This window comes from Poecilia latipinna, unplaced genomic scaffold (assembly GCF_001443285.1).
Source record: "Poecilia latipinna isolate Pla-1442-1.1 unplaced genomic scaffold, P_latipinna-1.0 Scaffold2477, whole genome shotgun sequence".
Lineage (NCBI taxonomy): Eukaryota > Metazoa > Chordata > Actinopteri > Cyprinodontiformes > Poeciliidae > Poecilia > Poecilia latipinna.
In genome coordinates this window covers 1-14,322 of record NW_015115093.1, presented here as the reverse complement: position 1 = coordinate 14,322, position 14,322 = coordinate 1, and the positions used below count along the sequence as shown (strand labels likewise).

General features: G+C 41.4%; 1 protein-coding gene across 1 annotated transcript; it reads right to left on the bottom strand.

Moving 5' to 3' along the window:
• Positions 1–887: 887 nt before the first annotated feature.
• On the bottom strand, positions 888–11,584 carry LOC106937974 (tenomodulin-like). Its single transcript, XM_015019758.1, has 3 exons — positions 10,928–11,584; positions 8,214–8,308; positions 888–1,283 (listed from the first exon to the last, which is right to left on the bottom strand). Exons 1-3 carry the CDS (start codon positions 11,142–11,144, stop codon positions 1,074–1,076), a joined length of 522 nt encoding a protein of 173 aa, XP_014875244.1. The 5' UTR covers positions 11,145–11,584; the 3' UTR covers positions 888–1,073.
• Between the last annotated feature and the right edge of the window lie 2,738 nt (positions 11,585–14,322).

Below are 14,322 nucleotides of genomic sequence, written 5' to 3'. Positions count from 1 at the left end.
TTAACTTTCAATGACTAAAATGAATAAATTGTGAACAACTGTAATTCTGAGTGTGTGTAGTTTATATTATGAATCTGCATCCTTACAACTTTAGCTAACAATAACAAATAAGAAGATAAAAACTCAGGAAATACATCGACTGGCACAAAATCAGCAGCCGCAGAATCACTTACAGTAATAAAGCATCAAGATTTATTTAGTTTTCACGGCAACACAACACCTGTTCACTAAATGTAAGGAAACTGTTAGTGAGCACGGCTCAAAAAATCCAAGCTACTCATTTACATGATACAACCTGAAAGTGTCTGATTATGACATGCTGTGGTGGATATAAGAGTTTGGTTAAATCTTTATTATAGCAACAATCAGAAAAGTTTGCATGTGTATTTAAAGGTGCAGTATCACGTAAAATCAACCTTTTTTTAAGCCTCACATCATGTTATAATGTCATTCCTTCATCAAAAACAGATTAATCTCCATGGCAACCATTCAGTTGTACAAAACGCCTGGTTGGACCTAGCCCCGACTTCGAGACGCAGCTCCTACTCAGAGCTGCAGTTTCCAAGCTTCTGCCGCACAGAGCAGCTCCTTCAGACTAGCCAGCAGCAATTAGCAAACATCTGGTGAAACTGCACATCTGCTGAGGTCGTTAAAGGAGTTACTCCTCAGTTCAATGCTGGTAAAAACGTTGTTAAATGGTTCTTAAAGAGACAGAGGCCCAACTTCAAGGTGTTAAATCAGGAAGTAACATTTCTTTTAAGTGATATTTGAATACAACATTTTTATAATGACCTACAGTAAAATTTTTACTGCATTATGCTGTTTTATGCCTGGAAAGCACATAATACTGCCCCTTTAAAGCACTGTACATGTGCAAACAGATTTAATAGAACATAAAGTAAAAGTGAAAGCTTTAAAAAAGAAGAAGGACCTACATTGATTTCATTCGCTAGTATACAACATGAGGCAGTTAATGATGCCTTTGAGAATATAATCAATGAATACGAAATGCTCTTTTTCCACAAATGAGGTCTGGAATATTTCTCAGATCCAGAAACAGTTAACATTCAGCTTCAGATCCTCCCCAGCATGCGAGCGACCCACCAGTCACACGGCATCACGACCTGGCAGATGACCCGGCCTCCTTGGTAGTAGTACGGCCACGGGTTGAAGCCGCCCAGGGGCTCGAAGTAGCGGCGGCAGAAGCGGTAGCCGCGGCGGCAGTACTGGCAGCAGTAGCCGCGCTCGTCCAGACGGTTATCCAGCTCGATACCGACCTCCCTCTGCAGAGGACACAGCAGGGCCGCCATCACACACACATGACAAACGCCAGTCCTCCAGAGGCAAGGGCAGGAGGAAGAGGAGGAGGAGGAGGAGTGACTGATGGGAATTGATGAGGTGGCTTTTGGTTCTGGGTCAGGAAAATGTACGCAAAAGCCAAACAAGAGTCAAAAGATCGGAGCTAATGTGTGTGAAAATGCAGAGTTGTGTCGCGTCTGACGGCCGAGACGAAGAGATCAGGAGAGCCCAGGTTTGAGAGAAGCTTCAGTACGACAATGCCTTTGACCTTTTCTATTATAACTGAGGCAAAGCGACTGGCAGCGGCACAGCGAAGCCACCCTTCATAACCTCCCAACCAGCGCTGTTTCCTGTCAAAGGGACTCTTAGTTGCAAGTTCCTAACATAATTGCACTATTTATTTCATCTTTGACCTCTTAACTCCCTCGGATGGAGCGCAGACGGCTCTAAAATGGCCGCCCCTCCTCCAGCAGAGCATTCAAATTAGAGATCCTCACTTCTTGCTGCCCTCCCCGTGACCTTGACTTTAAGTGCATGGCACATTCCTAAAGCAATTAGCAGAGTAATGATCGCCTAAGAAGGATTCTTTCATTTGCTCTTGCTGGCTGCCTCTGAATTTATAGAGGGGCCAAATGAAACCCAAACGAAAGGTAAATTGGGTAGAATTAATGGCCCTTGGATTTTTCCATTGTGCTGCTTGGTTCATGCCCTCATTGACTCTTTGGGCTGAGTGCCATGCCTCCGATCAGGATCCTCCGGATGGGGGTTCGGAGAAGTGCCACTTAACTGGCAACATGCGGGTCGAGGTAGCAAAATGCCCTCGGTATTCATTTGACCACATTTCAATCTCTTTTAGTAAATGAATCCTCAGAGACAATCCGGCGCTGGTTAATCTCCTCGGATCCGGAGATTTGGCCTCAACCCGGACACACGCAATGACTCAGCTACACGCAACCATGCAGAACAAAACACATCCAGAAAATGTGTGGGAAACGCTTAACCCTGAGGGAAACGGACCCGTCCACCTCAGAAATAAAGGGATTTCTCCACTCCACTCTGCAAGTCACACAGCAGTAAATCCCTCTTTGTTTTTGTTTATGTCTCCGCTTGCTACAGCGCCTTGCAATTGTTTTTATTTCCCAGTTTTTGTCACATTACAACCCTGAAGGTCAATACTTTTTATTGGGGTTTTAAGTGGTAGATCAGCACAAAGTGGGGCATAATTGTGAAGTGGTGGAGTGAAAACACTCCAGCAGCGATCGAAACATTAGAAACAGCTTCGTTAGCAGACCAGTGTGTCCTGGTTTCTGGTTTTCATGAGGCGTTTTGCTAAAACCAAACAGTTTGTGTTGAAATAAAAAAGTTTAACATGAAAAAAACATTCAAATGGCTCAATCAAATCAGCTTGAAAGCTGAAACATGTGGTATGTTATGAACCAGATAAAAATGCTCCGCTCCCGGTCAAAAACAACCAGTCAGAGCCAGGAGGCGGGTCTTAGCGCTGTCAATCAATCTGGTGTACGCTGCTCAATGTGCGAATGGTGGAAAAACAATCCATCGTTACAGGAAAACTGTTTAACTAGCATTAGCATTCATAGCAGGCTATGTTGTACCAGTTGAAGCTTAAGAGCAAGTGAGAGTGATTGACAGCGCTAAGACCCGCCTCCTGGCTCTGATTGGTTGTTTCTGACTGAGTGGATCAGAGAAACTGATTATTTTAGGTGGTCTCTCAATGTTTTCCAGAGCTGTATAATACCGGTAAATATCGATTATCGGCCATAGCAGTAGTATTAAAATATCAACATATGTCCATGTCGTTGCATCCCTGAAAACTCATAATACGGGAAAAAATACAAGTTTTCCAAATTATGTTTTATATTGAGGGAAAGATGTTTTGTTCCACTGGCAGATTACTTCAGCTTTAACTAGTACTTTTTGTCCAATGTTAAAGAATTAAGCTGCTATTCCTTGCTGAAAGTTACTTTAAGTTAATTTTGTCTTATGTCTGATGTATTTGCACCAGAAACTAAACCAAAAGTACTTTAAGATTTTGTGTTTTTGCAGCGTAAAAACGTTTCCTTCACTCCGTTTTGATGGTCTGCCACATAAAATCCCACTAATACGTATTGATGCTTTAAAAAGTGGAGACGCTGTGAGCAGTTCTGTGAATCTCTGCAGCTCCTGCTAAAAGCCGGAGCAGTGAGGAAGTCTGTCATGCGTCTGATTGGAGCGCTGATAAGGCGAGCCGCGCTGCACACACTCGCCAGACATATTTAAAACACACAGAAACAGATAAACATCGAGCATAGCTGCGTTTGATTTATGACTATGACAGGCTCAGGTAGGCTTTTAATGATTTATTGTTCCAGTCGGGTTTCAGGTCATCAGCTTCCAGGCAACAATCTGTTATGGAAACAACACGAAGGCTGTCAATGGACCGACGATAATCTTATCTGCTTCTCGCAGCCCGAACTGGGATGTAACCAAGTCTGGCGCTCCGGCTCAGAAGAAATGAAGGAAATATTTTATTCAAATGACGTTTATCAACACAAACAGCCAATGGGCAGCATTGTAGCTTAAAGAGAATTAATCAGAGCTATCCTTTAAAACGCAGCCTCCATATTAATCGCCTTCGCTCTGAGTTGCCGTCTCTCGTGGGAAGCTGAGGTGATAAGAATAGTTCACCTTGGGAAATCTGAGACAGTCACTCACAAACAAGCCGCATTAATGAAGAGTAAAAGCCATTACCCCCTCGCTGCCTCTGATTTCATCACACCCGTCCTCACACACACACACACACACACACACGCGCCTCCATGCATAATATGAGACACTGGATGTGAATGAGTCGGCAGTGTAGAAAACTGTGTCAGTCATTCAATAAGATGTAACGAATCAAAGCATGACTCCTCTAATCTCCACACTTGTTGGTATTATTTCACACACCCTGACCGCCGCTCTTCATGAAGCACATCCCTGGTTGTGTTATTAAATCTCATCACATTCATTCTGTGATCAAAACGGCAGCGATAACGCTTCGTTCCCTGCCCTGCGTTTCTTTCACTTCAGGCAGGAGGGAAGGAGCAACATCTGAAACGTGTTGCTGTGAGACCTGGCCTCAGATTTCCATCTCTGTGCGTTACAGTGAGGAGGGATGACAGTGAAAACCGATGTACTGTAATTCAATAGCGCAGTCATGTTTTTCTGTACACTGGGAGTGATAAGGAGCTTTAGGTTCAGAGAAGATTTCTTTGCTGTCTTTACATTCCTGCAGCTTTTTACCTCTGGTATGCATTGCACTGAAACCTTACGGAAGCACTTATGACTCCATATTTTGATACATTTTCCACAAAAACATCAGTTTGTTAGGTTTTTATTTGATAGACACAAAGTAGAGCATGAATGTGAAGTGGAAAGATCCACAGTTTTCAAACATTTTTTATAAATAAAAATCAGGTGCAACTCATTAGTAATTAATATTACTTGCTAATATTTGTTTTTTACTCCATAAAATCAGCCACTGCAGCCGTGTGACCAGCCAGGTAACACCAAAACATCACTGCATACCTTTGGAAGCCTGCAATGCTACAAATACACAGCAACTGTCTTTACATATTAAAGGTGACCTATTATGCTTCCTTTAACAGAGTAGGATGTGGGACTTACAAAAAATTATGTTCACTACATTTTTTGCACAAAATCATTCTCAGATAATGAGATTTTATTCTGCTCAGTTCTGCATATCTTCTCCCAGAATGAGCTGTTTCAGGGCTCTGTCACTTTAAATCCAAATGAGCTGCTGTTGGCCACGCCCTCCATTAAAACGTTTACACTCACTCGTAAAAATAGCTGCAAGCAGATGTGCATTCAAATGTACGTCTTTGAAAAGCAGAAGTGGAGCCTGCTGCACAACCAACCAGAAAGCAGCAAGTGGTTTCTGAGTGGTAAGTTATCAATAAAACACATGCCTTTTCTAGCACCCACTGTAAAGCACATGTAGCAGTAAAACCAGCTGACCAAACATGCTGGAGCTCCACTTGGGTTGCTAGGCAACAGCGCATTGACTTAACATTCTGGAGGTTTTTGAAACGGCTCATTTTTGTCTTAAAAAGATTAATTTACTGCCAAAAAACAGGTGTGTGTTTTTTTAAGTGCTTTGGCTATTTTTAGAAGCAGGAGAAACCCAAATGGAAGTAGAAAAATGTGAAAAAAGTCAATTTTTCATTATAGGGCTCCCTTAAAACATCCGGTTACTTCATATCAAAAGCTCTATTTTGCTATTTGGGTCAAGCACAGCGGTGCCATCTCTCCACAGGCCTGTCAGGGGAGGCAGTTATTTAGTCTGAGATGTTCAGGGCCAGCTTGGAGGCAACCTGCGCTCCAACAGGGCAGCCGTGGCAAAGTTCAGCAGCATATATCTGTCAGGCTCAGCCACAAGGACTCAGCCGATTATCCCGCTTTGTGAGCGCGCGCTGCGGGCCGGAGTGGCACCGGATCCCAGGTCTGTGAAATGCAGATGAGCTGAGCGAATGTTTTTTATGTGTGTCAGAAGAAAGGAACCAGTGTGTGTGTGTGTGTGTGTGTGTGTGTGCACATATACATGAGCGCAGGAGGAAGAATAATAAATAAAAATAAATGCGGCTCACACATGTGGCATCCCACCGACATGAGCTAAAGCTCAGACTCCCAATTACAGACTGCTGCCTGCCCTCCGCTCGGCCACAAAGGCCTTTGTTATCAGCAGACCCACAAACAGCGACTGGAATGGATTGCAATGGTGCACATTGCTCGGCTGATAGCGGCAGAACATTTCAAAAGGAGCGCAGAGTTTTTCATCCCCTGGTCTGTTTTAATTGCACGGACAGTCGGGGAGAAGACAGAAGCCGAGGTGTTTCTGGGACGGGTCTGATAAATGTCAACGCTGCGGGACGACGTCTCGTTTCTACGTTTCTCATCGCTGTGAGGAGGAGAGCGAGCGTGACTCATTATCCTTGAAGTTACCTGAAGTGGCAACTGAAGCGCTGAGCACAAAGCTGTATAGCCTGTGTGTCACCTGCATCTTAAATCACGGTGCTTGAAGTCCTTGAAAATACTGGAATTTCAATAAGGTGTTTTCAAGGTCTGCTAAGTCCTTGATTTCAGTATGGACTCCTTGCAGCGTGACGACATGCACGTAAGATCCCGCCCCCATCTTCCTGCTGGAGGGCTAAAAGCTGCTAGCTAACGATGACTAGCATTGCTTTTAGCCGTTAAGCTATCAATATAATGTGCTAAATCTTAAATGTACACCTGATATATAAAAGAAAAAAGTGATGCAGTGCTTTGCTACTAATTGTCAACAATACAACATCTAGATAACACGGTCAGGAAAAAGCTTTAACTAAAAAATTGTGAGGGAGAGGGAAGGGGTTCGGTTATGCTAGCTTGACTTTGACAAACGTAACCTGGAGATGTGCTGCAGAATCTGGTGAGTTTTGGTTCAGTTAAAAAATTTAAAAAATCCAGGAATTTAAATTAGCTAGTAAACCACCGCTGTGTTAGCTTAGCTAATAACAACAGTAGCTAATCTACCACAGTGATCACTTATCAATAAATTCAACATAAACATGAAGCCTAAAAATATAAAACTGTAATGGACTGAATGTTCTGATCTGTTTGTGGGAAATGTTTGAGTGTTGAATCCTGACACAAAGTGTCGTCGTCAGTTGCTATGGCAACGGGTCTGGTGTAGCATAGCCGACAGAGAGCAAGAAAAAAGTGGTTTTGAGTTGTTTTCTCTACGTTATTCTTCCCTTCGCTGTGGCGCACTGCACTAAATTAATACTACCTGCATTTCCAGGTTTCATTTAATTTCCTGAGTGGCAGCGCAGACATGGATAGTTTGTAAAAGAGTAGAATCGTCTTTATTCATTGTTTCTGTTGTTGTTTTAAATGTCTTCCAGTGTTAAATGTTCAATAGAATTTAAAGTTTATTGATCTTTGAGAAAATGTGTTTGTGCATTATGGTGCCATTTCTTGAAAATGATCCCAAAACAACAATATTATCGTTCATCACAATAACTTCTAGGGCAATTTATCGTCCAGCAAAATTTGCCTAATTTGATTAAAATCTTAAATATAATGTACAGCTGAAACCAGACATTTTCATACACCGAGTAAGACGTGTTTCTCTCTCTGAGGTTAAATCAGAGTGTAAGAGAGATCTTTCAAACATAAAGTTTTGTTTTATTTTAGTTTACAAGACTATTACTAAAGTTAATAAATTATATTGTGAACTGAAACTGTTTTTTTTTTTGTTTTCATCTCCAAAGTTTCTGGAGTTTCAAAACTTACCTTGAAAATGCTTGAAAATGCTTGAATTCCCTTGAGGGAAAAGCGTGTGAACTGCAGTTTGTAATTTACGGCGCGGCGTGATTGTCCCTCAGAGCCGGCGATAATTAATCACGCTGCATTGAGAGGTCTGGATGCAAAACCCCAACACTTGGCCTCTGCATGCGTTTTATGTGCTTTTATAATCAAAGCTTTATTAATAAGTGCAACTTATCTGTGCAGCAGCGAGTGACCTTGGGATTGCTGCTTTGTGCAGAGATGTCCGCTGACTGAGGAGGGGGAGCCAAAGCTCCAACGGGCTGCAAGGCACAAGTTGCTGCCTTTGAAAGGCTGGATATTCCTCTCAATTAATGGAGAGACATTAAGGGAGTCTTCAATGAACTAGCCTTGCTTAAACAGATATATAGAGCAATTGCTGTGCCCTCTGGTGCACAAAGTCAGTTTTAACATCAATTAGTGAGCAATTTATATGCAGAAAGAGTGGAGGCAGAGCGGCCTGATTGAAGCAGCTCACTGTATCTCGTGGTGTGGTCTCTGGCAGAGAGGAAGAGGAGAGGAAGAGGAAGAGCTCGGCCTCCACTTACGTAATCGTTCACTGGAGCGTGGTCCAGGACGTCCCGGGCGAAACGCTGACCTGTGACCTCTGCGTCGGGCGTGTCCACATCCTGAGCCTCGCCGTCTGCAGGAGGGAAGGAGACAAGCGCCGTGAATTTCTGCTGTTTGAAAAGGAAACGAGGAAGATTAAAATTTCACCCTGTTCTCCCTGTGGCTTTTTGTAATTAACAAGTGAAATGTGCTCAGATTCAACCTAGACTCTTTTTTTTCCTTGTTCGGTTAAACAATGCTGTTCTTGTTGTACTAACATGAATTTTAATTTGTGAAACATCACGTTTTACAGCATGTTGGAAGGAATCCCAGTCTCACCATAACCAGACAGAAACACGCTGGAGGTGGTTTTACACTGCAAAAACACAAAATCTTACCAAGCATTTTAGTTCATCGGCCAAATACCTGACTAGAAATAAGACAAAACTAACTTATATACAGGAGCTTGTGTTAAAGTTAATAATTCTTTAATATCGATGAAAAATACGAGTTGCATTGGCAGTTGTTTGTTTTTTCAACTGAATTAGGACTATTTTGCACTGCTGAATCCAAAAATAAAATAATCTTTTAAAATCAGGTCGGGGTTTTATTCTAATTTGATTAAGAGAAATCAGATCTTCTGACTGAATTGATTACATTTTTGTGACATTATCAGTTCTCATCCAAAAACGGTTTTAGGAGAAAAAAATTGTTTTCTAACAGAGTGTATTTAAATATTACCAACCTGGATTTATGTGAATAATAAACACTGATAAGGGTAAATTAAACATTACGTCTTCATCTCTCATTGATCCAGATTGTCAGGAAACCGATCCAGATATGGGAACAAGTCGTGCATTTTGGTGCTCATGTTGCTCCGTAGTTCAGAAATCTGACCTGACTGAGTAAAACCAACGTGATTTTTGGATTCAGCTCATCAAAATGACCCTGAAACAGTTGAAAACCCCCAGAAACATTTAGGCTGTTGACCGGTGTAATTTAACTTACAGCATGGAAAAATGTTTTGTTACAAGTGAAATAATCTACCAGTGAACTAGAACTTTTTCATCAACATTAAGGAATTATTAACTCAAAATAATCTCCTCTATGATGCCGAAAATTTACTTGCAAGCGTCTTTGTACAAGTGTACAAAGACACTTGCAGTGGAAACTGGACCAAAAGTACTTGATAAGATTGAGCATTTCTGCAGTGCAGTTTAAATAAAAATAAAACAATCTGTGCATTTTGTTACATTAAAACAGAAAACTTTATTACTTCATTAGGATAGAGCAGAATTGTGAAACTAGATGGTTTTAAAGATTTAAAAGTGTGTTTGTATTCAGATGCTTTTTCTCTAAATAAAAAAAAAAATCAAGTGCATTTTGATGAGTATTTTTTTAATACTCATCAGTATGGATGAGTATTAAAAAAAATAAAAAACATTTTTTCCCAGTTCTATTGATATTAAAGCCAGAATTGTCTTTCTTCCAATGGCTTAAATGTTTTTCCACTGCTGCTTGATAAAAGCATAAATGCATCTCTTTTGAAAGCCACACTGCCAAACATGGTGGTGGCAGCATCATGCTTTGGTAAAGATGTTCAGTCTGCAACAAAACATCCTAATAAATAAAATACGCTGAAGTCTGAGGTTTTAATGCTCCAAATTTAAATAAGCTTAAGTGAAAACGTTTTAAAGAGACTGCCGTGTCTCAGGCTGAAAACAATGAAAATAAAATTTTCTTTGTAAAATATTTAATCTGTTTTCAAGAGTCAGATAAATATTCACATCAGCTCTGAAGTTAATGCACCAAACCTGTTGGTAAACACGCTGCTTCACACTCCCTGCAGCCCTAAATTAGAAAGACTCAAAGACAAATGTCTCATCATCAGGTGAATATTCATGTCTTTTAAATCATTATTTATTTTCTGAGTGTTTATCAAAACAGAAATCTGCACAGCGGTTAAAGTCTCTGTTTTGTGGAGCTGCTGGTGAAGCCGCGTCTATCTGCTGCTTCATGCTGACTGCAGAATCTAAATGTTTTTAGATATTAAATCAACTGCAGGAGCTGAAACTCTGCCAGTTCATCTCTGCAAAGATCTAGATTAATGTTTTCACATTGTTTTTTTTTAATGAGGTAAACCTGTAATCCAGCCCGTCACTGGCTGAGCAAACAAACTTTCACTAAACGCCAAAAAACCTAAATGTTAACTTATGATTCCAGCTTTTAGTTTTATGTCAATATCGCAAATCTATGTTTTGAATTTCACAGGTTGATCTCATATTAAATGTTATGTTCCTAATGGTATGTTGAGTGTGTAACTATTTTTGTAATGTTTTATTTTTAAGATGTGGACCCCAGGAAACGCAGCCATTGTTACGGTAAATAAATAAACACATAATCTTATTTTTTACGTTTTCCAGTGTTCAACAGGAAGCAGTGTGTTTGAGGTGTTGCTTTAAAATTCCTGCACAGAAGCGCCTCCATTTGACTCAAATTTCAAGTCCAGTGGTGTTTTTCCTCTGATTTCTCCCTCCACCACAGTCCTTCAGTCTCTACACTCTCCTGACACACAAAGAGCAGCTTGAACAAGCTGCTCATGCAGTTGGTAAATCATGCCTCCTCCACGGACCTCCGCATGGCCTGTGGGGAAGCCCTGCAGCTACAGTCTTAATAGTCTGCGTTTAGAGGCAGATATGCCCCCTGCTCTCACCAGTCATGGGGGAGGGATGGATCCAGTGGATGGGCATCTGCTGGCAAATCTCCCAGATCTTGGAGTCGAGCAGGAAGTCCGGGTTAACGACGGGCTCCTCGGCAGGAACCCACACTCGGGAGTCCTCCACCTGCACTTCCACGGCCTCGGCCTCGTCGACCTGCCGGACGACAGCGCACACAACACTCGCGGCTGCACGTTTGTTACACAAACACATTAAAAAGCATGTCGGCTCCTGCTAAAAACACCTCGCTGTCCTGCATTTGCACTCTTCTCCCTGGAGCTGTTCCAGCCTTGTAGCTCCATCTATCACCTCTGTGTCTTCAGAGAGGAGAGCAACCTCCTGACTCCTGACACCCGCTGCCCTACCTCGGCTCTCACCCGCCTCTCGAGCCCCTGGCATGCTCCTTTCTAATATATATCATTGAAATTCACAGACACCCATGATTTGACTTTTAAATGACTTTAGAAGTGGTCTTCATTACTCCGAGAGTGGTTGCAATGTCGCGAAATGTGACAGACACAATAAAGTCTTGCATTCTCCCTCCACCCTCCGTACTTTACTTGGCACCCAACGCCATCAGACGGCTTAATTTGTTGATACTGTAGTTCATGAGCTGTAAAGTAAACTATTATTGCTTAATGATAGGGACTGCATGTCAGTGTTGTCTAATAGAGACATATGACGGGGATTTGGTAATGCTCTCCCCTAACAGTGCAGATATTTATTTTCTTCATGTATATGTAAATACACACGCAAACAAACCCTTCTCTTCCCTTTCCCTTGCTAATTAGCCGCCCAGAACAGAGAAACAGTTCACTTGACAAATGTTTTTACAAGGTGATTTTCTTCCAGTCTGCAGCTTAATTGCACATTAGTTAAGCTTGATGATGTAGAATCCTGGGGCAATAGCAGGAGTGGGAATCATTTATAGCGGGTCCTGCCCCCCTCCCTCATCTCAGCCCCTGTCACTCTCACTTGAGTTACAATTTCACCCCATTTGCTGCTTTTTGTGTATCAGTAGTGGCAACTGCCCCCAGAAAGCTCAGTTTAAAGGAGGCGCATTTCACAAGATTCACATTTTGCCTGTTTTTGTACTTCCATTTGGGTTTCTACTGCTTCTAAAAACAGAACAAGCACTTAAAAAAAAACTATGTTTTTTAGTGTCTGGAAAAAGACCTGCTTCTAAAACCTTCTGAATGTAACATCACAAATCAGCAGGCACTGCCCAGCCCGTTACCTAGCAACCCCAGGGAATTCCAGCCCGTTACCTAGCAACCCCAGAGAATTCCAGCCCGTTACCTAGCAACCCAAGCTGAGTTCTAGTTCTGAGTTCAAGTGTTTCGCTTGTGACTTGTCAAAGCACGATTCGTACCACCAGCTAATTTGAGCATTTGCTAGTAGCAATACTTCAAGAGAAGGTATTTTTTTAAATTTCTTTTTACATTTCGTATGTTATTGTAATTATAAAAAAATAGCGCATGATTTCAAGAGAATAAAAAGAAATAAAGATAAAAATGGTTAAAACACATTTTGCTGGACCAATAATGAAAAAAAAATCAAGTATTTGTATGTGCCGGTGAACAACAATCAAATGTAATAAATTAGTGTTTCACATCAACACGTTGAATAGCCGACAGTCAGCCAACACTTTTAGTTAATGTCATAAAAAATGCGATTTTTATAAAAATAAAGGGTACTTTTGACGATGATGAGTCCATCAGAAGGCATATTGACAGTAGCTTACAGTCCCATGGGTCCAATACACAATTATAATTTATGGATTAAATAAAGGCAATTATTATTCTTGAAACATTGCTTTGGCCTCTCACAATGAGTATTTTAATTAACATAAATAAATATGCTACACTTTATTGAGGTACATTTTAAACATAACCCAGAAGTATTTCTTCAGTGCGTACCTAAACGAGCCAACGGTACGCTTCGTCGTTCAGTGACATGACTTAGCTTGTGAACAAGTTGGGGGACGTATTATTTGGATTTAAAGAGACAAGAGGCCCTAAAGGAGCTCATTCTTAAAGGAGCTCAGAATAGGCAGAACTGATTTAAGAATGATTTTGAGCAGGTTTTGTATAGGCCATTGACCCATCCTAACCTGTTCAGGGAAGCATAATAAATCACCTTTAAGCCAATTCTGCTATGTCAGAGGTCATGTTGGGTGCAGGGTTTATTCACCCTTTTCTTACACACTTTCCTTCACTTTTAATCACCAACAGTAATGATAACTGGGAGGACCGGCATGTGCCGCAGGGTGATGGTGGTACAACAGCAGAGGTGGTGCTCCGGCGCTGTGCTGCAGAAATTAAAATCAAACACAAACAGCACTCTTTAATTGGACCTCTTAACCACTGGAGCCAAGTGAGTCTTCACTGGGAAGTAAATGGAGGTCAGGACACGGGGCTCACAACAAGACTTTGACTTCACAGTTGAGAAACGACTCCAATAACTTGGAGGAGGGAGAGAGAGAGAGAGAGAGAGAGAGAGAGAGAGAGAGAGAGAGAGAGAGCAAGCACCCGGGGGGAAGTGGTAAAGGTCAGTATTTTAGCATGGGGCATGGATTTCTAAATGCCAGTTGACAAGCACAAAGACAACATGATTACACACTGCCAGTTTGTACACACTTCTGAAAGGCTTTTCCATTTTCTATTGACAAATGACATATTATTAAGACACAAGCAACTTTTTATCATGTATTGGACCTTGGAAATGATGGTAATTTGTTTTGCAGCAGCCTGCTCCTGGAGCATGTATGACTTTCGCCTACAGTGCACAACTTAATTATATACCAGTTGTGCTGTAGTTAACAAATTTACCCTCTCCTGCCACCGTGTCCCAAGGGGGGAAAAGCCTGTCGACATGACACATTGTTTAAGCGCCGCTGTTTGCCAGAGATCAACAAAGATTTTCTCACCATACCCAAGAGCTTTCACATGCCAAACGCAGCACAGCGGAGGTTTTTTATCTGGTTAACCGGTGAGTGAATTTCCCAGACAAATTCGACCAGGAAAGTGATACATGTGAAACATCTGATTGCTCTTTTTCATCGTCTGATCCACACACTGTAAAACATTTGAGCCCCATTTAGTTGTGTCTACTGTCTTCTACTGTGTGAGACAAATACATTTAGCCAGTTGAGTTTGCGAAAGATAAACTTGTGTAAGTTGTGCTAACATTTTACAGTGTTTGTCAAGAGTTGAATAAACTTGAGTTTTTAACTTAACACCTTAAAAAAACTGAAAGAAGACAAAGACAGGAGTGGGAACTATTTCCCAGAATGCTTAGCTGCATGTTTTTGTATCATCATATGGAAACGCATTACATTGACCAGACTCTTGCTTTATTAAGGAAAATGTTTATTTTAAGTTTCTGGTTC